This window comes from Bombina bombina, chromosome 11 (genome assembly GCF_027579735.1).
Source record: "Bombina bombina isolate aBomBom1 chromosome 11, aBomBom1.pri, whole genome shotgun sequence".
Lineage (NCBI taxonomy): Eukaryota > Metazoa > Chordata > Amphibia > Anura > Bombinatoridae > Bombina > Bombina bombina.
Window position 1 is genome coordinate 75,488,864 of NC_069509.1, and position 26,463 is coordinate 75,515,326.

At 41.5% G+C, this 26,463-nt stretch overlaps 1 protein-coding gene across 1 annotated transcript in view; it reads right to left on the minus strand.

The window, feature by feature from the left end:
* LLGL1 (LLGL scribble cell polarity complex component 1) overlaps positions 1-26,463 on the minus strand; it is a 243,677-nt gene that overhangs the window by 139,872 nt on the left and 77,342 nt on the right. The window contains exons 3-4 of the mRNA XM_053694694.1: positions 15,757-15,838; positions 7,936-8,066 (exon numbers count right to left, since the gene is read on the minus strand). Of these exons, the coding sequence (XP_053550669.1) occupies positions 7,936-8,066; positions 15,757-15,838 (213 nt within the window). The remainder of the gene's footprint in view (positions 1-7,935; positions 8,067-15,756; positions 15,839-26,463) is intronic.

Below are 26,463 nucleotides of genomic sequence, written 5' to 3' on the forward strand. Positions count from 1 at the left end.
AACGACAAACAGAGAAGAAGTTTGTCTAAATCTTTAGTTGCCTGTAAGTAGAACTTCAGAGCACGGACCACGTCTAGATTATGCAAAAGACGTTCCTTCTTTGAAGAAGGATTAGGACATAATGATGGAACAACAATCTCTTGATTGATATTCCTGTTAGAAACAACCTTAGGTAAAAACCCAGGTTTAGTACGCAGAACTACCTAAACTGAATGAAAGATCAGATAAGGAGAATCACAATGTAAGGCAGATAACTCAGATACTCTTCGAGCCGAGGAAATAGCCATCAAAAACAAAACTTTCCAAGATAAAAGCTTAATATCAATGGAATGAAGGGGTTCAAACTGAACACCCTGAAGAACTTTAAGAACCAAGTTTAAGCTCCACGGAGGAGCAACAGCTTTAAACACAGGCTTAATTCTAGCCAAAGCCTGACAAAAGGCCTGGACGTCTGGATGCTCCGCCAGACGTTTGTGTAAAAGAATAGACAGAGCTGAAATCTGTCCCTTTAGCAAACTAGCGGATAAACCCTTTTCTAAACCCTCTTGTAGAAAAGCTAATATCCTAGGAATCCTAACCTTACTCCATGAGTAACTCTTGGATTCGCACCAATATAAATATTTACGCCATATCTTATGGTAAATTTTTCTTGTCACAGGTTTCCGAGCCTGTATTAATGTATCAATAACCGAATCCGAAAACCCACGCTTTGATAGAATCAAGCGTTCAATTTCCAGGCAGTCAGCCTCAGAGAAATTAGGTTTGGATGGTTGAAAGGACCCTGAATTAGAAGGTCCTGCCTCAGAGGAAGAGACCATGGTGGACAGGACGACATGTCCACTAGGTCTGCATACCAGGTCCTGCGTGGCCACGCAGGCGCTATCAGAATTACCGATGCCCTCTCCTGTTTGATCCTGGCAATCAGCCGAGGTAGCAACGGAAATGGTGGAAACACATAAGCTATGTTGAAAACCCAAGGGGCTGCTAATGCATCTACCAGCACCGCTCCCGGGTCCCTGGACCTGGATCCGTAACAAGGAAGCTTCGCGTTCTGGCGAGATGCCATGAGATCCAGATCCGGTTTGCCCCAACGACGAATCAGTTGAGCAAATATCTCCGGGTGAAGTTCCCACTCTCCCGGATGAAAAGTCTGGCGACTTAGGAAATCCGCCTCCCAGTTCTCTACGCCTGGGATGTGAATCGCTGACAGGTGGCAAGAGTGAGACTCTGCCCAGCGAATTATCTTCGAGACTTCCAACATCGCTAGGGAACTCCTGGTTCCCCCTTGATGATTGATGTAAGCCACAGTCGTGATATTGTCCGACTGAAATCTGATGAACCTCAGCTTTGCTAACTGAGGCCAAGCCAGAAGAGCATTGAATATTGCTCTTAATTCTAGAATGTTTATTGGGAGGAGTTTCTCCTCCTGAGTCCACGATCCCTGAGCCTTCAGGGAATTCCAGACTGCTCCCCAGCCTAGAAGACTGGCATCCGTTGTTACAATCATCCAATCTGGCCTGCGAAAGGTCATTCCTTTGGACAGATGAACTGGTGACAACCACCAGAGAAGAGAATCTCTGGTCTCCTGGTCCAGATTTAGCAAAGAGGACAGATCTGAGTAATCCCCGTTCCATTGACTGAGCATGCATAGTTGCAGCGGTCTGAGATGCAGGCGCGCAAATGGCACTATGTCCATTGCCGCTACCATTAAGCCGATTACCTCCATGCACTGAGCTACCGATGGGCTTGGAATGGAATGAAGGACACGGCAAGCATTGAGAATCTTTGATAACCTGGACTCCGTCAGGTAAATCTTCATCTCTACAGAATCTATAAGAGTCCCTAGAAAAGGAACCCGTGTGAGTGGTAACAGAACTCTTTTCCACGTTCACTTTCCACCCATGCGACCTCAGAAATGCTAGAACTATCTCTGTATGAGACTTTGCATTCTGAAAACTTGACGCTTGTATCAGAATGTCGTCTAGGTACGGAGCCACCGCTATGCCTCGTGGTCTTAGTACTGCCAGAAGTGAGCCCAGAACGTTCGTAAAAACTCTCGGGGCCGTGGCTAACCCGAAGGGAAGAGCCACAAACTGGTAATGCCTGTCTAGAAAGGCAAACCTCAGGTACCGATAATGATCTTTGTGAATCGGTATATGAAGGTAAACATCCTTTAAGTCCACCGTGGTCATATATTGACCCTCTTGGATCATGGGTAGGATGGTTCGAATGGTTTCCATCTTGAACGATGGTACCCTTAGGAATTTAAGATCTTTAAGTCCAAGATTGGTCTGAAGGTTCCCTCTTTTTTGGGAACCACAAATAGATTTGAGTAAAATCCTTGTCCCTGTTCCGATCGCGGAACTGAGTGGATCACCCCCATGATTAAGAGGTCTTGTACACATTGTAGAAATGCCTCTCTCTTTACTAGGTTTGTCGATAACCTCGAAAGATGGAACCTCCCTTGTGGAGGAGAGGATTTGAAATCCAGAAGGTATCCCTGAGATATAATCTTTAACGTCCAGGGATCCTGCACATCTCTTGCCCAAACCTGGGCAAAGAGAGAAAGTCTGCCCCCCACTAGATCCGTCTCCGGAGAGGGGGCCCTGTCTTCATGCTGTCTTAGGGGCGGAAGTAGGCTTTCTGGCCTGCTTGCCCTTGTTCCATGACTGGTTGCCTTTCCAACCTTGTCTGTAACGAGCAGTAGTTCCTTCCTGTCTTGGAGCGGAGGAAGTCGATGCTGCTCCTGCCTTGAAGTTACAAAAGGCACGAAAATTAGACTGTTTGGCCTTTGGTTTGGCCCTGTCCTGAGGAAGGGCGTGGCCCTTACCTCCCGTAATGTCAGCAATAATTTCCTTCAAGCCGGGCCTGAATAAGGTCTGCCCTTTGAAAGGAATGTTAAGTAGTTTAGACTTGGAAGTTACATCCGCTGACCAGGATTTAAGCCAGAGCGCTCTGCGCGCCTGTATGGCGAATCCGGAATTTTTAGCCGTAAGTTTGGTTAGATGTACTACGGCATCTGAAACAAACGCATTAGCTTGCTTAAGGGTTCTAACTTTGCTCCAGGCCTCATCCAACGGCTCTGTGCGAATCGCCTCTTCCAGAGACTCAAACCAGAATGCCGCTGCAGCCGTGACAGGCGCAATGCATGCAAGAGGCTGCAATATAAAACCCTGTTGAACAAACCTTTTCTTAAGATAACCCTCTAATTTTTTATCCATTGGATCTGAGAAAGCACAGCTATCCTCCACCGGGATAGTGGTACGCTTGGCTAACGTAGAAACTGCTCCCTCCACCTTAGGGACTGTCTGCCATAAGTCTTGTGTGGTGGCGTCTATAGGGAACATTTTTCTAAATACCGGGGGAGGGGAAAAAGGCACACCGGGTCTATCCCACTCCTTAATGATAATTTCTGTAAGTCTTTTTGGTATAGGAAAAACGTCAGTACACACCGGTACCGCATAGTATCTATCCAACCTACACAATTTCTCTGGAATTGCCACCGTGTCGCAATCATTCAGAGCCGCTAATACCTCCCCTAGTAACACACGGAGGTTCTCAAGCTTAAATTTAAAATTTTAAATTTCTGAATCCGGTCTCCCCGAATCAGAACCGTCACCGACAGAATGAAGCTCACCGTCCTCATGTTCTGCAAGTTGTGACGCAGTATCAGACATGGCTCTCGTGTCATCAGCGCGCTCTGTCCTTAACCCAGAGCTATCGCGTTTGCCCCTTAATTCGGGCATATTATCTAATACTTCTTTCATAACATTAGCCATATCATGTAAAGTGATTTGTAAGGGCCTAGATGTACTAGGTGTCTCAATCCGACGCATCTCCCGAGCGGGAGACGCAGGTACTGACACGTGAGGAGAGTTAGGCGGCATAACTTCCCCCTCGTTGTCTGGTGATAGCTTCTTTATCGGTACAGATTGACTTTTATTCAAAGCAATATGAATACAATTGGTACACATCGTTCTATTGGGCTCCACATTGGCTTTTGAACATGATGAACAAACAGTTTCCTCTGAATCAGACATGTTTAAAACAGACTTAGCAATGAAACTAACAAGCTTGGAAATCACTTTCAATAAGTTTTACAAGCAATATAAAAAACGCTGCAGCGCTTCAAAAATAGATATAATTAAACAATTCTTAACAAGAAGTGTACTATTAGCAGAGGATTGCACCCATTAGCAAAAGGATGATTAACCCCTCGATACCCAAAACGGATAAAACAGATATCAATTAAGATTTAACGCTTTTAATCACAGTCAGCACACTGTCACAGATCTGCCGTGACTGATTACCTCCCTCACAAATGAAATTTGCAGACCCCTGAGCTCTCTAGAGACGTCCTGGATCAAGGAGGAAGAAGCAGAAAGACACTGCAATAATTTTAACTGCGCAACAAGGCGCTAAAACAAGGGCCCTCCCACTCCAATCACAACAGTGGGAGCCCTGATATAACGGTTTCCATGCAGAAAAATATGTTAGCCATGTGGAAAAAATCATGCCCAAAGCGATTTATCACCAAAGTACCTCACAAAAAACGAATAACATGCCAGTAAACGTTTTATTAAAAAAACAACATTTTTCAATGTCATGCAAAGCTATCACTAAGCCTGCTACCAGTCGCTACCACTGCAGAGAAGGCTTAAGTATTATTACAGTGTTAACAGTATTTTCTCAGTCAAATTCTAGTCCCTAGAATATAACTCGACTGCGCATACATTTATCAGCCTGATACCAGTTGCTACTACTGCATTTAAGGCTGTACTTACATCATACGGTAACAGCAGTATTTTCTTAGTCAATTCCATTCCCAGAAAATAAAGTACTGCACATACCTCATTTGCGGAGGACCCCGCATGCTATTCCCAGTCTGAAGTTACCCCACTCCTCAGAATGTCGAGAACAGCCATTGGATCTTAGTTACGCCTGCTAAGATCATAGATAAAAAACGCAGGCAGTTTCTTCTTCCAAATACTGCCTGAGATAGAAAAACAGCACACTCCGGTGCCATTTAAAATAACAAACTTTTGATTGAAGAATAGTTAATAGTTAATAGTTAAGTAAAAACTCCAGCTCCTCTCGCGACCTCCTTCTTTGTTGAGGGTTGCAAGAGAATGACTGGATATGACATGTGAGGGGAGGAGCTATATAGCAGCTCTGCTTGGGTGATCCTCTTGCAACTTCCTGTTGGGAAGGAGAATATATCCCATAAGTAATGGATGACCCGTGGACTGAACACACTTAACAAGAGAAACAACCTCTTATTCATTAAAAACAGACAAGCCGATACAATACATCACCGCTCTCCATACGCTGGCAACGGGACCGAAGCCACATGAAACTAAACTGGAAACACCAGATACCAGTGTTATTCAAAATACGATTGTAACAGACATATGTGGGGGCACGGATATACTGAAAAGAGCAAACAACGATAACACTGGACAAAAGAGGATTCAACGAGTAAGTCTCATCACTGGCATGTCGGTTAGGCCAAATCTTCAAGTAGAGGCAACCATAGCGCTGAATGCTATAACCGCTAAGGCTTTAGACACAGCAGCCATGCACCCATACCTAAGGGACCACAGCTTGACATACACCGCAACCCATGAGGACATCGGTCCGGAATCTGGTCCTACTCAGGTAGATCCGAACTTACAGATCACAACCGCGAAGGAACTTGGAGAGTGCTCCTGGGTAGGTGATGCCATTAAAATTCAGGCTCCCTACCGACCAACAGTACCTTAAATGGCAATCGCACGGTGCTGGTCTTGCTCACTGGACATAACATTGGTGAACACGCTCCACCACAGGTGTTGGGCTTATTAGGAGATCAACTCTTTAATAAACACTCTGAGCCTACATTGCAATGGCCCATTATCATTAAATCCATGCAAGGAGCTTGTATTGCGCTCATTAGGGAAAACATACGCTGGCAATCACAATCCGGAGGATAGAGACATAATGGCATACCTTTACAGTAACTATTCCGTTATAAATGTTTATTCATATAGCTTTTGGTAAATGCCAATGTTTTGTGTAGTGGCAGGGATTACAGCACTATGTGTTTATTATGTTATGCGCAGTTGCGCTAGGTTTGAAATGTAAAAATGTTAAACTTAAACTTTATACTGTTATAAATACCATCCTGATGTGTGCGTTGCCAACAGAAATGTTAGGTGGAGGTTGGTTTACCCAGCACTGCATCATAGTTTAAATTTGCACATTGCGGGAGCCGTCTCCAAATCCGTTTATTATTAACTCTTATAAGCTCCAATACAGTATTTTATATATCATTTGGGAAAATTGCATCGCCATCTTGAATAGACTTCTCAGCTCAGGGTGTCCCTGCGGGGTTGATGGGGGGCCCTGGGGGATTGACCTTCTCAGCAAAAATTATAAAATGGCGCCTACTATATACTATATAGAAATATAGCATCCACATATTAGATTACTGAGTTACAAGAGTCCCGCTTGCGGCCGGCGGCCGAGGCTGTGGGTGGGACAAAAGTAAAAGCAACAGGCTGGGTGGGAGATTAGACACACAGCTACCATACAAAAGCGCAATAGTGAGGGGGACAGCCGATTTGTATAGCATCTCACAATGACAATTGAGGCTTACCTAACAGATATATAGCATCTACTATAATGCACTATGCTTTCTAAGCCTCAACAAAGTCGCTCTATTTATTCTCTCATTTAAAAAAAACACAAACAAAAAAAAACATATCTATAACAAGAGCCTATTTAGCACATCTGCCCTATTACGGAGTAATATATTTAATCCTCCCCTGATGGCATGCTGTGCTGCACATCACCGCTTCATTGCCTGTATTTTATGTATGAGGGTGACTACCGGTAGGGACCTAAAATGTTTTTCCGACTCTTTATAGGTCTAATGCAGGACTAGTCTACAAATCCTATCAACGCTATACATTTTTTCTTACACATAAGGTCACCACAGTTGCACTGAGTTTAAAATAGCCCTTTCTTCTCCTTGATTCAGGATTTAAAATACCCCAATATCACAATTGTTATGCACTATCAATGGACCCTTGAGTGGTCAACCCAGAATGTTTTAGAGATAAAAATGAGGGTGCTGTTCACTAATTTAATATCAGTTGAGATGGCAAGGCATGGAATTCTGAAACTTACAAACTCATGGATTATATGTATATTTATTTCTGTTTTGCCTCTATGATGATGTTCAATATGTTAAAGTGTGCATTCATGGACACTGTATACTGGTTTCATGTTTGTAAACTTATTTTTTTCCTCAATAAAAATATTTAAAAATAAAACAAAAAACGTTGAATTTAGATAGAGGACGTGATTAAACAAAAATCTAATTTGCTTCATTCTCTTGGTATCCTTTGTTGAAAAACACATATGTAGGCTCAGGAGAAGCAATGCACTACTGGGATCTACAGTAGTTGCCAATTGTTTCGTTTTTTTCTCTTTTTAAAATCTTAATGACTTGATGTAAAATACTTTCCCTCCTTAGAATGGAATAAAATTGAAAGGGATAGTTAAAATTAAACTTTCATGATTCAGATAGATCATGCAATTTTAAGCAACTTTCTAATTTACTCCAATTATCAATTTTTCTTAGTTCTTTGTATTTTTATTTGAAAAATATGGAATGTAAGCTTAGGGCCATTTTTGGTTTAGCCCCTGGGTAGCGCTTGCTGATTGGGTGGCTACATTTAGACACCAATCAGCAAGCGCTACCCAGTTGCTGAACCAAAAATGGACCTAAGCTTACATTCCAGCTTTTGCCGAATAAAGAGAACAAAGAAAAATTGATAGTTGGAGTAAATTAGAAAGTTGCTTAAAATTGCATGATTTATCTGAATCATGAAAGTTTAGTTTTGACTAGACTATCCCTTTAACAATAAAAGGAGAAAAGTTTCTAAGCACCTAGTGCAGTCAAACCCTGGCCGGCCTGGGAGGATGAAGCTGCGGGTCTCTTCCAGGTATGAATAGCCGTCCTTCTGCTGAAGCTCCCATAGGTGTAAGGTGTTGTCATCCAATAAACAGATGAGCCGGCCCTAACAAACACCAACAAGGAAAAAAAAGAAAATCAAATAAATACTACTAATACTAAAAATACAAATAATAATAAAAAACTGAATTTATGCTTACCTGATAAATTACTTTCTCCAACGGTGTGTCCGGTCCACGGCGTCATCCTTACTTGTGGGAAATATCTCTTCCCCAACAGGAAATGGCAAAGAGCCATAGTCCCTCCTAGGCTCCGCCCACCCCAGTCATTCGACCGACAGGAGGAAAAAACAGGAGAAACTATAGGGTGCCGTGGTGACTGTAGTTAAAGAAAATAATTAATCAAACCTGATTAAAAAACCAGGGCGGGCCGTGGACCGGACACACCGTTGGAGAAAGTAATTTATCAGGTAAGCATAAATTCTGTTTTCTCCAACATTGGTGTGTCCGGTCCACGGCGTCATCCTTACTTGTGGGAACCAATACCAAAGCTTTAGGACACGGATGAAGGGAGGGAGCAAATCAGGTTACCTAAACAGAAGGCACCACGGCTTGCAAAACCTTTCTCCCAAAAATAGCCTCCGAAGAAGCAAAAGTATCAAATTTGTAAAATTTGGCAAAAGTGTGCAGTGAAGACCAAGTCGCTGCCTTACATATCTGATCAACAGAAGCCTCGTTCTTGAAGGCCCATGTGGAAGCCACAGCCCTAGTAGAGTGAGCTGTGATTCTTTCAGGAGGCTGCCGTCCGGCAGTCTCGTAAGCCAATCGGATGATGCTTTTAAGCCAAAAGGAAAGAGAGGTAGAAGTCGCTTTTTGACCTCTCCTTTTACCAGAATAGACGACAAACAGAGAAGATGTTTGTCTGAACTCTTTTGTAGCTTCTAAATAGAATTTTAGAGCACGGACTACATCTAAATTGTGTAACAAACGTTCCTTCTTTGAAACTGGATTCGGACACAAAGAAGGAACAACTATCTCCTGGTTAATATTTTTGTTGGAAACAACCTTTGGAAGAAAACCAGGCTAAGTACGCAAAACAACCTTATCTGAATGGAACACCAGATAGGGCGGAGAACACTGCAGAGCAGATAACTCAGAAACTCTTCTAGCAGAAGAAATAGCAACCAAAAACAAAACTTTCCAAGATAACAACTTAATATCTATGGAATGTAAAGGTTCAAACGGAACCCCTTGGAGAACTGAAAGAACTAGATTTAGACTCCAGGGAGGAGTCAAAGGTCTGTAAACAGGCTTGATCCTAACCAGAGCCTGAACAAATGCTTGAACATCTAGCACAGCTGCCAGTCGTTTGTGTAACAATACAGATAAAGCAGAAATCTGTCCCTTTAGAGAACTCGCTGATAATCCTTTATCCAAACCTTCTTGTAGAAAGGAAAGGATCTTAGGAATTTTGATCTTATTCCATAAGAATCCCTTGGATTCACACCAGCAGATATAGCTTTTCCATATTTTATGGTAAATTTTTCTAGTTACCGGTTTTCTGGCATGAACCAGAGTATCTATCACAGAATCTGAAAACCCACGCTTTGATAGAATCAAGCGTTCAATTTCCAAGCCGTCAGCTGGAGGGAGACCAGATTTGGATGTTCGAATGGACCCTGTACAAGAAGATCCTGTCTCAAAGGTAGCTTCCATGGTGGAACCAATGACATATTCACCAGGTCTGCATACCAAGTCCTGCGTCGCCACGCAGGAGCTATCAAGATCACCGAGGCCCTCTCCTGCTTGATCCTGGCTACCAGCCTGGGAATGAGAGGAAACGGTGGAAACACATAGGCTAGGTTGAAGGTCCAAGGCGCTACTAGTGCATCCACTAGAGTCGCCTTGGGATCCCTGGATCTGGACCCGTAGCAAGGAACCTTGAAGTTCTGACGAGACGCCATCAGATCCATGTCTGGAATGCCCCATAATTGAGTTAACTGGGCAAAGATCTCCGGGTGGAGTTCCCACTCCCCCGGATGGAATGTCTGACGACTCAGATAATCCGCCTCCCAGTTTTCCACTCCTGGGATGTGGATCGCAGATAGGTGGCAGGAGTGATCCTCCGCCCATTTTATTATTTTGGTCACTTCTCTCATCGCCAGGGAACTCCTTGTTCCCCCCTGATGATTGATATAAGCAACAGTCATGTTGTCTGATTGGAATCTTATGAATCTGGCCTTTGCTAGTTGAGGCCAAGCCCTGAGAGCATTGAATATCGCTCTCAGTTCCAGAATGTTTATCGGGAGAAGAGACTCTTCCCAAGACCATAGTCCCTGAGCTTTCAGGGATTCCCAGACCGCGCCCCAGCCTGCTAGACTGGCGTCGGTCGTGACGATGACCCACTCTGGTATGCGGAAGCTCATTCCCTGGGACAGGTGGTCCAGGGTTAGCCACCAACTGAGTGAGTCTCTGGTCTTCTGATCTACTTGAATCACTGGAGACAAGTCTGTATAGTCCCCATTCCACTGTTTCAGCATGCACAGTTGTAATGGTCTTAGATGAATTCGCGCAAAAGGAACTATGTCCATTGCTGCAACCATCAACCCTACTACTTCCAGTCACTGAGCTACGGAAGGACTTGGAATAGAATGAAGAACTTGACAAGCGTTTAGAAGCTTTGACTTTCTGACTTCTGTCAGGAAAATCCTAATTTCTAAAGAATCTATTATTGTTCCCAAGAAAGGAACTCTTGTCGACTGAGACAGGGAACTTTTTTCTATGTTCACCTTCCATCCGTGAGATCTGAGAAAAGGCCAGAACGATGTCTGTGTGAGCCTTTGCCTTTGAGAGAGACGACGCTTGTATTAGAATGTCGTCCAAGTAAGGTACTAATGCAATGCCCCTTGGTCTTAGAACCGCTAGAAGGGACCCGAGTACCTTTGTGAAAATCCTTGGAGCAGTGGCTAACCCGAATGGGAGGGCCACGAACTGGTAATGTTTGTCCAGAAAGGCGAACCTTAGGAACTGATGATGATCCTTGTGGATAGGAATATGTAGATACGCATCCTTTAGATCCACGGAAGTCATAAATTGACCTTCCTGGATTGTAGGTAGAATCGTTCGAATGGTTTCCATTTTGAGCGATGGTACTCTGAGAAATTTGTTTAGGATCTTTAAATCCAGAATTGGTCTGAAAGTTCCCTCTTTTTTGGGAACTACAAACAGATTTGAGTAAAATCCCATTCCCTGTTCCGCCGTTGGAACTGGGTGTATCACTCCCATTTTTAACAGGTCTTCTACACAATGTAAAAATGCCTGTCTCTTTATTTGGTTTGAGGATAAGTGAGACATGTGGAACCTTCCCCTTGGGGGTAGTTCCTTGAATTCCAGAAGATAACCCTGAGAGACTATTTCTAGTGTCCAGGGATCCTGAACATCTCTTGCCCAAGCCTGAGCAAAGAGAGAGAGTCTGCCCCCTACTAGATCCGGTCCCGGATCGGGGGCTACTCCTTCATGCTGTTTTGTTAGTAGCAGCAGGCTTCTTGGCCTGCTTACCCTTGTTCCAGCCTTGCATCGGTTTCCAGGCTGGTTTGATTTGTGAAGCATTACCCTCTTGTTTAGAGGATGCGGAGTTGGAGGCCAGTCCGTTCCTGAAATTGCGAAAGGAATGAAAATTAGACTTATTCTTGGCTTTGAAAGGCCTATCTTGTGGGAGGGCGTGGCCCTTTCCCCCAGTGATGTCTGAGATAATCTCTTTCAACTCTGGCCCAAAGAGAGTTTTACCCTTGAAGGGGATATTAAGCAATTTTGTCTTGGAAGATACATCCGCTGACCAAGACTTTAGCCAAAGCGCTCTGCGCACCACAATTGCAAACCCTGAATATTTCGCCGGTAATCTAGCTAATTGCAAAGCGGCATCTAAAATAAAAGAATTAGCCAACTTAAGTGCGTGAACTCTGTCCATAACCTCCTCATACGGAGTCTCTCTACTGAGCGACTTTTCTAGTTCCTCGAACCAGAACCACGCTGCTGTAGTGACAGGAACAATGCACGAAATGGGTTGCAGGAGGTAACCTTGCTGTACAAAAATCTTTTTAAGCAAACCCTCCAATTTTTTATCCATAGGATCTTTGAAAGCACAATTATCCTCAATAGGAATAGTAGTGCGCTTGTTTAGAGTAGAAACTGCCCCCTCGACCTTAGGGACTGTCTGCCATAAGTCCTTTCTGGGGTCGACCATAGGAAATAATTTCTTAAATATAGGAGGGGGGACAAAAGGTATGCCGGGCTTCTCCCACTCCTTATTCACTATGTCCGCCACCCGCTTGGGTATAGGAAAAGCGTTGGGGTGCACCGGAACTTCTAGGAACTTGTCCATCTTGCATAATGTTTCTGGAATGACCAGGTTGTCACAATCATCCAGAGTAGATAACACCTCCTTAAGCAGTGCGCGGAGATGCTCTAATTTAAATTTGAATGTCACAACATCAGGTTCAGCCTGTTGGGAAATTCTACCTGAATCTGAAATTTCCCCATCTGACAAAACCTCCCTCATGGCCCCTTCAGATTGGTGTGAAGGTATGACAGAGCAATTATCAGCGCCCTCCTGCTCTTCAGTGTTTAAAACAGAGCAATCGCGCTTTCTCTGATATGCAGGCATTTTGGATAAAATATTTGCTATGGAGTTATCAATTGTTGCATAGTAATAAGCATTGACGCGCTAGAAGTACTAGGGGCCTCCTGCGTGGGCAAAACTGGCATAGACACAGAAGGAGATGATGTAGAACTATGTCTACTCCCTTCATCTGATGAATCATCTTGGGCAACTTTACTATCTGTGGCAGTACTGTCCTTACTTTGTTTGGACGCTATGACACAATTATCACACAATTTTGAAGGGGGAGACACATTGACTTTCATACATATAGAACATAGCTTATCTGAAGGTACAGACATGTTAAACAGGCTTAAACTTGTCAATAAAGTACAAAAACCGTTTTAAAACAAAAACGTTACTGTCTCTTTAAATTTTAAATAGTGCGCACTTTATTACTGAATATGTGAAAAAGTATGAAGGAATTGTTCAAAATTTATAAAATTTTCACCACAGTGTCTTAAAGCATTCAAAGTATTGCACACCAAATTTCAGAGCTTTAACCCTTAAAATAAAGAAACCGGAGCCGGTTACAGTTTTAACCCCTCTACAGTCCCAGCTACAGCCTTTGCTGCGACTTTACCAAACCCAGGGGGGAATAAGATACCAAATGAAGCCTTCTAGGAACCTTTCCAACTACTTTCAGATCCACACACATGCATCTGCATGTACTGCTCTCAAAAGTAACTGCGCAGTAATGGCGCGAAAATGAGGCTCAGCCTACAACTGGGAAGGCCCTTCCTGACTGGAAAGGTGTCTAACTCAGTGCCTGACGTTAAAAAACGTTCCCCAAGTTTATAAGTGTGAATTTCAAACATAAACATGAATAAAATGCCCAAATAAAGCAATCGATTTAGCCCATAAAAGTGTCTACCAGTTTTATAGCCCATATTAAGCCCTTTATTCTGTTTGAGACTAAGAAAATGGCTTACCGGTCCCCATGAGGGGAAATGACAGCCTTCCAGCATTACACAGTCTTGTTAGAAATATGGCTAGTCATACCTTAAGCAGAAAAGTCTGCTAACTGTTTCCCCCAACTGAAGTTACTTCATCTCAACAGTCCTATGTGGAGACAGCAAACGATTTTAGTTACTGCTGCTAAAATCATCTTCCTCTCACAAACAGAATTCTTCATCTCTTTCTGTTTCAGAGTAAATAGTACATACCAGCACTATTTTAAAATAACAAACTCTTGATAGTAGAATAAACTACAACTAAACACCACACATACTCTTAACCATCTCCGTGGAGATGTTGCCTGTGCAACGGCAAAGAGAATGACTGGGGTGGGCGGAGCCTAGGAGGGACTATATGGACAGCTTTTGCTGGGCTCTTTGCCATTTCCTGTTGGGGAAGAGATATTTCCCACAAGTAAGGATGACGCCGTGGACCGGACACACCAATGTTGGAGAAATAATGATTATTATTAACCCTTTTGGGACAGGGTTAAAGTGCCTACATCGGAACAACTGTTCCGATGTAGATGAATTGAAACTACGCGATCGTGCATACGATCGCGAGATTTCAATTACTGGATCGCATCTGGGGGCGTCCCTACAATCCTAGGAACGCCCTCCAGACCGCGATCAAATCCTAGAAGCACAGAAGGCTTCAGGACAGCCGTTAGCTATGACGTTCTATTCCGTCATAACGGCTTTAAAGCCCAGTGTAATTATGACGGAATAGAACGGCATAACGGCATTAAAAGGTTAAAAACAAAACTATACTAGTACACTCAACATTTAAAAACAGGAGAAAACACCTCATTTCTTACATGTACTAGGTGTGTATATTTGTTGTTACATTTTATTTATATGCAAAAGTGATAGGAAAGTCAGAAGTAAACTTGCATAATTCAGATAAAGTATGTAATGTGAAGAAATTTTAAAGGGACAGTCAACCCAAGAATTTGTATTGTTTAAAAAGAAAGATAATCCTAATTACCCATTCCCCAGTTTGCAAAACCAATAATTATATTAATACACTTTACCTAGCTAGCTCCCAATGGTACATTGCTGCTCTGGAGCCGATTCTAAAGGGACATTATCATCAAAAAGTTACATGCTTTAATTGGTTTTAAAACTAGCGACCCTGCGCCCTTATGTGTTTAAGCCCCGCAAAAGGTCACACAGACTCATGCAGATAGCGCTGATTGTATTACAGACAGTTTTAGCTCTGTGACCAAGTTGTACTTCTACTGTGTGTTTAACCCCATTTGCAGGGGTTAAACAAATAGAGATGCAACGTCGCTAGTAATATGCAGCTTTTCTTTGCGGTTACCAGCTGTTTATTCTATTTAAAAAAAAAAAAAAAAAAAAAAGTGACATAAAACCCCAACATTTTCTCTTTTAGGATTAAGATAGAGCCTACAACTTCTCAATTTATTTCTATTATGTAATTTCCTTTGTTCTCTTTGTATCCTTTGTTAAAAGGATATCTAGTTAGGCTGAAGAGCTTGGAGCTATCTGCTAATTGGTAGCTGCACATATGATGCGTCTTGTCATTGGTTTACCAAGGTCTTCAGCTAGCTCCCAGTAGTGCATTGTTGATAATAGACTTACACTGGAAAATTGTTTAAAAATTGGATGCTCTAAATTAAGGGTACATTAGATCCAAATGTTTTCTCTTTCATGATTCAGATAGAGAATACAATTTTAAACATTCCAATTGACTTCTATTTTATAATTTGCTTCATTCTTTAGATATCCTTTGTTGAAGAAATAGCAATGCACATGGGTGAGCCGATCACACGAGGCATCTATGTGCAGCCACTGATACTATTTATATATGCTCTTCAACAAAGGATATCAAGAGAATTAAGCAAATTATATAGAAGTAAATTGAAAAGTTGTTTAAAATTGCATGCTCTTAAAAAAAAGAAAAAAAAAAAAAAAAGAAAAAGAAATTGGGTCTCATGTCCCTTTAATCATGAAAGAAACATTTTGGGTTTCATGTCCCTTTAATGTAATAGTCATTTTGTCATTATGTACACTGCCTAAGCAAAGTATGAAATCCAGGAGAAAAAAAAGTTATTGTATTTCCCATATTGTCTCACAGCTTTTTACATGATAGATAGAAAAAAAATTGGGAAAAAGAGGTTTAAAGCATTTAAAATAAAAATAAGTAAATAAATGACGTACCTGTCCAGGAAAGAAGTGCAGCTGTGTCACAGTGGCTGTATCCTTATGTAACCCTGTGAACTCCACACCAGGGATACCATATCTGTTAAGGTTTAAAGGTCAAGGAGAAAACTGGACAATAGCTGAACATTTTGAATTGAGAAGTAATGTGACCTGCAAAATTCTAGTTGTGTTATTAAAAATGATTTATATATGAAAAATACACAGTAAAATCTTACAAGAAAGGAGCTAGATACAGTATATACAAACGTATTTGATTATAGAAGGTAGATTTGTCTTGACACAGAATAGTTGGGGGTCTTGGTAATCCTTTTGTCCGATTACTATGCTACATTAAATAATTTTTGGAATTAAACCAAAAAAAAAAAAAAAAAAACACATCAAAACCCATGAGTTGTATTATGTGCAAATAAATACATTACATCACTTTATGAAATTGAACTTTAAAGGGACAGTCTACACCAGAATTTTTATTGTTTAACCCTTTGAGTACTAAGATTTTTAAACGTTTTTTTTTATTTTTTGAACAAATGTTTTTTTAACTGTTTTTTATTTTTTTTCAGACCACCAACACCTACACTGTTGGAAAGGTTAGGGGATTGCCTTGGAGGTCTGTAGCTGCTTAGATGCCCGAGATACAGGCTTCTAAGCAGCATGCCCCCTGATCCTATACTTAACATTGTTAAGTATAAAGTTGTGCGGTGATGTCATCACGTTATTACGCGTGACGTCACCACGCAAAAACGGGAAGCCCCAGCGATGCCGGTCACTCTACAGGTACGATCGCCAGGGTAGGAGCCCCCAGATCTCCCTCAAGGTGGGAGAGTGCTAGTGACAGCTCTGAGCCGTCATTAGCACTCAAAGGGTTAAGAAAGATAATCCCTTTATTACCCATTACCAAGTTTTGCATAACCAACAGAGCTATATTAATATTCTTTTTACATCCAATTAACTTGTATCTAAGCCTCTGCAAACTGCCCCCTTATTTCAGTTTTTTTTACCGACATCCATTTTAGCCAATCAGAGCTGACTCCCTGGAACTCCGTGCGTTAGCTCGATGTTATCTACTTGACACACATGAACTAGCACCCTCTTGTTGTGAAAAACTGTCAAAATGCCCTGAGAGAAGAGGCAGCCTTCAAGGGCTTAGAAATTAGCATATGAACTTCCTATGTTTAGCTTTCAAATAAGAATACCAAGAGAACAAAGAAAAAAAAATGGTGATAAAAGTAAATTGGAAAATTGTTTAAAATTACATTCTCTATCTGAATCATGAAAGTTTTATTTTAGACTAGACTGTCCCTTTAAATCAATGTGTATATAAATACATTTATTAAAATGCATTTTTTTAATTTTTTGGTTCATTATAATAAAAAAATAAGGTCTAATAGTTACAAATAAAAAACAACTATCAAAAAGGACAGTAAAGTTGTTTAAAATTGCATGTTCTGTCTAAATCATGAAAGTTTAACTATCTTTCCAATTTAAGTCTTATCAAATTTGCTTTGTTCTCTTGGTATCCTTTGATGAAGAAAAAAAAAACACTAAATAGGCTGATAGCTCAGAAGCGTGCACACGTCTTGAACAGTCTATAACTGGAACTTATGGGATAAGTTTATCAAGCCAAACTCACAAGTTTTCTGCCCCCCCTCAAAAAAAATGACGCAAATTACATTGGATATTTATGAAAAGGTTTTGCGACAATTTTTTTTTTTTTTTTTTTAAATGGCAGCAATTCAGTCAAATGTGTTAGTTTGCACGGTATCACAAAGGCACATTTATCGTATGGAAATGCGATCTGCCTGTATTGAGTTCATAGTACATTGTGAGACGGAAAAAAAAACAACAAATCCCTATAGTTGTTTCCTAAAGACATTTTTTGCCCCCTCCTTCTCAAAAACAAACAGTCAAATAGGTGAAATATGCCCATAAGATGAATCATCTTTTCAAAATATGCCTGACAATTTTTTTTATATATATATATATTTTTTTATTTATTTTTTAATAGAAATGAGTGTATTTGTGCATTTTGACTGTGTGTGGTGCATTAGCTGCCTCTTTTCTGCCACATTAATACAAACCATTAATGTATAAAACTTCACTATAAAAAAAGGTTGCAAACAAATGGCTAAAGGCACGTGCACACTTCTGAGCTCAGCTAGGACTCAGCTAGGATTGCTTTTTAATAAAGGATTATCAAGAGAACCAAGTAAAATTTATATAAGTAAATTAGAAAGTTGATCTATCCAGTACATTTAAAAAAACAGAATTTATGCTTACCTGATAAATTACTTTCTCCAACGGTGTGTCCGGTCCACGGCGTCATCCATTACTTGTGGGAAATATTCTCCCCCACAGGGAAAGGCAAGGAGAGCACACAGCAAGAGCTGTCCATATAGCTCCCCCTCTGGCTCCGCCCCCCAGTCATCCGACCGACGGTTAGGAGAAAAAGGAGAAACTATAGGGTGCCGTGGTGACTGTAGTGTATAAAGAAAAAAAATTTCAACCTGATTAGGAAACCAGGGCGGGCCGTGGACCGGACACACCGTTGGAGAAAGTAATTTATCAGGTAAGCATAAATTCTGTTTTCTCCAACATTGGTGTGTCCGGTCCACGGCGTCATCCATTACTTGTGGGAACCAATACCAAAGCTTTAGGACACGGATGAAGGGAGGGAGCAAATCAGGTTACATAAATGGAAGGCACCACGGCTTGCAAAACCTCTCTCCCAAAAATAGCCTCCGAAGAAGCATAAGTATCAAATTTGTAGAATTTGGCAAAAGTGTGCAGAGAGGACCAAGTCGCTGCCTTACATATCTGATCAACAGAAGCCTCGTTCTTGTAGGCCCAAGTGGAAGCCACAGCCCTAGTAGAGTGAGCTGTGATTCGGTCAGGAGGTTGCCGTCCGGCAGTCTCATAAGCCAATCGGATAATGCTTTTCAGCCAGAAAGAGAGAGAGGTAGCAGTAGCTTTTTGACCTCTCCTCTTACCAGAGTAAACGACAAACAAAGATGAGGTTTGTCTAAAATCTTTTGTTGCTTCTAAGTAGAACTTTAAAGCACGAACAACATCTAAATTGTGTAATAAACGTTCCTTCTTTGAAACTGGATTCGGACACAGAGAAGGAACAACTATTTCCTGGTTAATATTCTTGTTGGAAACAACTTTTGGAAGAAAACCAGGCTTAGTACGCAAAACAACCTTATCTGAATGGAAAACCAGATAGGGTGGATTACATTGCAAAGCAGATAATTCAGAAACTCTTCTAGCAGAAGAAATAGCAACCAAAAACAGAACTTTCCAAGATAATAACTTAATATCTATGGACTGTAAAGGTTCAAACGGAACCCCTTGAAGAACTAAATTTAGACTCCAAGGAGGAGTCATGGGTCTGTAAACAGGCTTGATTCTAACCAAAGCCTGAACAAAAGCTTGTACATCTGGCACAGCTGCCAGTCGTTTGTGTAACAAGACAGATAAAGCAGAAATCTGTCCTTTTAGAGAACTAGCTGACAACCCTTTATCCAAACCTTCTTGGAGAAAGGAGAGAATCTTTGGAATTTTAATCTTACTCCAGGAGAATCCCTTGGATTCACACCAGCAGATATATTTTTTCCATATTTTATGGTAAATCTTTCTAGTCACAGGTTTTCTGGCTTGGACCAGAGTATCTATCACAGAATTCGAAAACCCACGCTTGGATAAAATCAGCTGCAGAGAAACCAGATTTGGATGTTCGAATGGACCTTGTACTAGCAGATCCTGTCTCAAAGGTAGCTTCCATGGTGGAGCCGAGGACATATTCACCAGGTCTGCATACCAAGTCCTGCGTGGCCACGCAGGAGCTATCAGAATCACCGAGGCCTTCTCCTGTTTGATCCTGGCTATGAGCCTGGGAAGGAGAGGAAACGGTGGAAACACATACGCTAGGTTGAACGACCAAGGCGCCACTAATGCATCCACTAGAGTCGCCTTGGGATCCCTGGATCTGGACCCGTAGCAAGGAATCTTGAAGTTCTGACGGGACGCCATTAGATTCATGTCTGGAATGCCCCATAATTGGGTTAACTGAGCAAAGACCTCCGGGTGGAGTTCCCACTCCCCCGGATGGAAAGTCTGACGACTCAAATAGTCCGCCTCCCAGTTGTCTACTCCTGGGATGTGAATAGCAGATAGATGGCAGGAGTGATTCTCTGCCCATTGGATAATCTTGGTTACTTCCTTTATCGCTAGGGAACTCTTTGTTCCCCCTCTGATGATTGATGTACGCAACAGTCGTTATGTTGTCCGACTGAAATCTTATGAACCTGGCTTCCGCTAGCTGAGGCCAAGCCAGGAGCGCATAGAATATTGCTCTTAGTTCCAAAATGTTTATCGGGAGAAGCGACTCTTCCCGAGACCATAGGCCCTGAGCTTTCAGGGAGTCCCAGACCGCGCCCCACCCCAAGAGGCTGGCGTCGGTCGTGACGATGACCCACTCCGGTCTGCGGAAACTCATTCCCTGAGACAGGTGATCCTGGGTCAACCACCAGAGAAGTGAGTCCCTGGTTACCTGGTCTACTTGAATTTGGGGAGACAAGTCTGTATAGTCCCCATTCCACTGATTGAGCATGCACAGCTATAATGGTCTTAGATGAATTCGAGCAAAAGGAACCACGTCCATTGCTGCGACCATTAGTCCTATTACTTCCATGCACTGAGCTATGGAGGGTTGAGGAATAGAATGAAGAACTCGACAAACGTTTAGAAGCTTTAGCTTTCTGACTTCTGTCAGGAAGATCTTCATTTCCACAGAATCTATTATTGTTCCCAGAAAAGGAACCCTTGTGGACGGTGACAGTGAACTCTTTTCTATGTTCACCTTCCACCCGTGAGATCTGAGAAAACCCAACACAATGTCTGCGTGGGCCCTTGCTTTGGAAAGAGACGACGCTTGGATTAGGATGTCGTCTAGATAAGGTGCTACAGCGATGCCCCTCGGCCTTAGGACCGCTAGAAGGGACCCTAGCACCTTTGTGAAAATTCTGGGAGCGGTGTCTAAACCGAATGGAAGAGCCACGAACTGGTAATGTTTGTCCAGAAAGGCGAACCTCAGGAACTGATGATGAGTTTTGTGGATTGGAATATGCAGATACGCATCCTTTAGATCCACGGTAGTCAAATATTGACCCTGCTGGATTGTCGGCAAGATTGTCCGAATGGTTTCCATTTTGAAGGATGGAACTCTGAGGAACTTGTTTAATATCTTTAAATCCAGAATTGGCCTGAAAGTTCCCTCTTTTTTGGGAACCACAAACAGGTTTGAGTAAAAACCTAGACCTTGTTCCCCGGAGGGGACTGGGTTTATCACTCCCATCTTTGATAGGTCTCTTACACAATGTAAGAATGCCTGTTTCTTTATCTGGTCTGAAGATAAGCGAGACAGGTGGAACCTTCCCCTTGGAGGAAGTCCCTTGAACTCTAGCAGGTATCCCTTGGAGACTATCTCTAGTGCCCAGGGATCCGGAACATCTCTTGCCCAAGCCTGAGCGAAGAGAGATAGTCTGCCCCCTACCAGATCCGGTCCCGGATCGGGGGCTACCCCTTCATGCTGTCTTGGTAGCAGCAGCAGGTTTCTTGGTCTGTTTACCCTTGTTCCAGCCTTGCATGGGCTTCCAAGCGGGTTTGGGCTGGGCCGCGTTACCTTCTTGTCTAGCGGCAGTGGAGTTATTAGCCGGTCCGTTCCTGAAATTGCGAAAGGAACGAAAATTAGACTTGTTCTTAGCCTTAAAAGGCCTATCCTGTGGGAGGGCATGGCCCTTACCCCCAGTAATGTCTGAAATCATTTCCGGCCCAAAAAGGGTCTTACCCTTGAAAGGAATATTAAGTAACTTAGTCTTGGACGACACATCTGCCGACCAGGATTTTAGCCAAAGCGCCCTCCGCGCTACTATAGCAAAACCTGAGTTTTTCGCCGCCAATTTCGTTATTTGAAAGGCGGCATCCAATATAAAGGAATTAGCTAATTTTAATGCGTGAATTCTGTCCATGACTTCTTCATAGGAAGTCTCTTTCTGGAGCGACCTTTCTAGTTCCTCGAACCAAAAGGACGCCGCTGAAGTGACAGTAATAACACACGTAGCTGGTTGAAGGATGAACCCTTGCTGAACAAAAATCTTTTTAAGCAATCCTTCCAATTTTTTATCCATAGGATCTTTGAAAGCGCAGCTGTCCTCTATAGGAATAGTGGTGCGCTTCGCTAGTGTTGAAACAGCTCCCTCAACCTTCGGGACCGTCTGCCATGCGTCCCTTCTAGGGTCTACTATGGGAAACATTTTCTTAAATATAGGAGGTGGGGCAAAGGGTACACCTGGCTTCTCCCACACCTTTTCCACTATGTTCGCTACCCTTTTGGGTATTGGAAAAGCGTTGTCGTGCACTGGGACCTCTAAAAATTTGTCCAATTTGCACATTTACTACCATACAATCACAGTCATCCAGAGTAGCTAATACCTCCTTTAGCAAAGCGCAGAGATGTTCTAGCTTAAACTTAAATGCTACTATATCAGGTTCTGCCTGTTGAGAAATTTTTCCTGAGTCTGAAATTTCACCCTCAGACAGCCCTTCCCTCACAGCCAATTCCGATTGATGCGAGGGTAAAATAGATAAAGCATCGTCAGCGTCTGATTGCTCATCCCTTTTATCTGTATTTAAAGCTGAACAATCACGCTTTCTCTGAAATGCTGGCAGTTTGGATAAAAGATTTGCTATAGAATTATCCACTACTGCTGTTAATTGTTGCATAGAAATAAGCACTGGCGCGCTAGGTGTCGCCTGCGCGGGCAAAGCTGGTGTAGACACAGAAGGAGAGGATGTAGAATTATCCCCACTACCTTCATTAGATAAATCATCTTGGGCAACATTATGAAATGTAACAGAGCAGTCCTCATTTTGTTTGGACGCTATGGCACAATTATCACAAACACTCGAAGGGGGAACCACATTTGTCTCTACACACACAGAACATAGGTTATCTGATGGCACAGACATGTTAAACAGATTTAGGCAGGCAAACAATGCAATAAAAACGATTTTAAACAAAAACGTTACTGTCTCTTTAAATAATAAAATGACACACTTTATTTCTGAATGTTCAAAAAACTATGAAGGCAATATCCGATTTTTCTGAAATTTGGACCCCAGTGTCTTAATGCTTAGAAAGTATTGCACAGCAAATATGGAGACACTAGCTCTTAAAACAAGCAAACCGGAGCTAATTGTTGGATTTAACCGTTTTTATACACTACAATCCCTGCTACAGCTTTTTGCTGTAGCTTTTACCTTCCTTAGGGGTCAACCATCCACAGAAATAAGCCTTCTGGAGTCACTTTCTGAGCCACAGGACCCTCTCACATGGAACTGCATGCACTGCCTTGAAATTAACTGAAGTGCCAAAATGAGGCCTCCTCCCTCAGTACACTAGAGTGAAGGGGCCTTCCCGACTAGATTTAGGTGTCTAAAGCAAGCCAGATCAATAAAAAACGTCCCCAAGTGTATATGAGCTTATAAAACATTTCAATTGCCATCATATTGTAATTAAAAACCAATCGATTTGGCCCCTGACAGTGTCTACCAGCATAAAAATCAAAAAGGGGAAGCCTGTTATCTTTTTTGCTGAGATGAAAGAAAAATGGCTTACCGTTTTCCCTGAGGGGAAAAATGACTGTCATCTAGCATTAGCCTGTGTTGTTAGAAGGAGACTAGTCATACCTGAAGCAGATAAGTCTGCAAACTGTTACCCCCAACTGAAGTTCTCTGGTTTCAACAGTCCTGCGTGGTAACAGAAATGGATTTTAGTTACTTGTGCTAAAATCATAGCCCTCTTAAACAGAAATCTTCATCACTTTTCTGTTGTAGAGTAAATAGTACAAGCCAGCACTATTTTAAAATAAACTCTTGATAGAAGAATAAAAAACTACAACTAACACCACAAACTCCTCACCATCCCCGTGGAGATGCTACTTGTTCAGAGCGGCAAGGAGAATGACTGGGGGGCGGAGCCAGAGGGGGAGCTATATGGACAGCTCTTGCTGTGTGCTCTCCTTGCCTTTCCCTGTGGGGGAGAATATTTCCCACAAGTAATGGATGACGCCGTGGACCGGACACACCAATGTTGGAGAAATGGACAGTCTACACAAAAATTGTTAGTTTAAAAAGATAGATAATGCCTTTACTACCCATTCCCAAGCTTTGCACAACCAAGATTGTTAGATTAAAGGGACATAAACAAAATAATATATGTACTTGAATTACTTTACCTGCAAATTTATACTGCATTGCCTCACCATTAACTCTTTCTTCAGAATTGTACAGCTCTAACTCCCCCCGCACAATTCTTTATATAGCTGTATCTATATTCACCTTTGCTTTGGTAGAATACAAGACACTCATCTGCTGGAGCATGCCTAGAATAAGCTGCTGTGAACTCCCTTAAAATACAATGCCTGCGTTTCTGATGCTTAACACTGATAAGGGGAGGTGGATCAGACTTCTCCAGACAGCATAGCTATGTAACTAATTTTGCTTATTTTTGAAAAATTATTTTAAAATACTTGCCAACAATTTTTTTTTTTTTTTTTAATTCCAAATATTTTTACTTAGCCATTTTAGGATATGCACAGGTCTTAACATGTTTTATGGCACTTTAATATACTTTATAACATTTAAAGGGACAGTCTAGTATAAATTAAACTTTTATTATTCAGATAGGACTTGTAATTGTAATCAACTTTCCAATTTACTTGTATCATCAAATTTGCTTTTTTCTCTTGGTATTCTTAGCTTAAACTAAACCTAGGTAGGCTCATATGTTAATTTCTAAGCCTTTGAGGGCTGCTTCTTATCACATGCTTTTTAAATCTCTTTTCAACACAAAGACAGAAAGTACACGTGGGCCATATAGATGACACTGTTCAGGCACAGGGGGTTATTTAAGATTTAGCACAAAACAATGCTAAATTTAAGACAATAGATAATAAACAGTCACAGTCATGTGATCAGGGGGCTGGAAGAAGGTTCCTAGATACAAGGTAATCACAGAGATAAAAAGTATATTAATATAACTATGTTGGTCATGCAAAACTGGGGAATGGGTAATAAAGGGATTATCTATCTTTTAAAACCATACGAAGTCTATTGTAGACTATCCCTTTAAAGGGATATGAAACCTAAATTTATTTTTTTTCTTTCGGGATGCAGATAGAGCAGCAGTTTTAAACAACTTTCCAGTTTACATCTTTTATGATTTTTGCTTTATTCTCTTGATATCCTTTAATTGAAACCGCAGCAATGCACTACTGGGAGCTAGATTACTATATCAGTAAGCCAATAACACAAGGCATTTAGGTGCAACAACCAATCAACAGCTAGCTCCCAAGCCTACCTATGTATGATTTTCAACAAATGATATCAAGAGAACAAAGCTAATTTGATAATAGATCATACAATTTTAATAACTTTCTAATTTACTTCTATCTGAATAATGAAAGAAACAAAAATGGGGTTTAAGGTTCCTTTAAAGGGACACTCAATCATAATGAAACTTTCATTATTCAGATAGAGTATGCCATTTTAAACAACTTTCCAATTTACTTTCATTAACTAAATGTGCACAGTCTTTTTATATTTACATTTTTTGAGTCACCAGCTCCTACTGAGCATGTGCAAGAGTAAGTGTGTATGCATTTGTGAATGGCTGATGGCAGTCACATGGTACGTGTATTCATTTATGATTGGCTGATGGCTGTCACATGGTACAGGGGGAGTGGAAAAAGACATAACTTAAAATTGTCGGGGGAAAAAAAAATAATCTTCTACTTATTTGAAGTTCAGCCTAAGTGCTATTGCATTGTCTTTTTATCTTGCATTTGTTGATTATGCAAATCTACTGTGTTGACTGGTCCTTTAAGTTTACTGTAAATTTAATACAATTTGGGTGAGGACAGTAACACCCCCTCAAACTAGATTTTATTTTAAACTATATATATATAAAAAAATATATGTATCAATGTATACATAAATGTAGCATTTTTCTTTTCATTTTTATGCATGATGTTGAGAAACAGCGCTTTTCAGTTTTCAATAATTAAGAAAAAAAAAAAAAAAAAAAAAAAAAAAAAAACACACAACCTTATTGGCATAGGACCATGGAATTTCAATGATGGAATTTTGTTATCTGTTTAACTATACCCCTCCAAGTAAAGCCATAAAAATACAGACTTGTAAAATGTTGTATGTTCATTTCTTAGCACTGTATCTCCATGAGTACTACACACGCTGTGCTGTCACACTGATCCCGGCCTACAGCAGTAATACGGATTAGAGCAACAGGTGCCCTCTACGAATACCCACAATCCCACAGAGGATGTGGTTAGGATGTTTGTGTATTAGATTCTGCGGCCTCACCCTCCTGGGAGCGCGGCTGAGCTTGTCTTTAGAAGCTCGGGAAGCAAATCACAACAGGCAAAGCCAGCTCAGCTAGAATCTGCTGTACGGCTTCTAAGGGAGAAGATAGACTCCAGATACTAATGTGATAGAATCTCGTGTCATCTCACACAGAACACATTAGAAAGAGATAGGTGGGATATAAAGTTTTTAGGATGAGATTTTATGTGTTGTTCTCAGAAAATGTTACCAGCCGGGTGGTTAGTAGTAGTTTGCAACATTTTA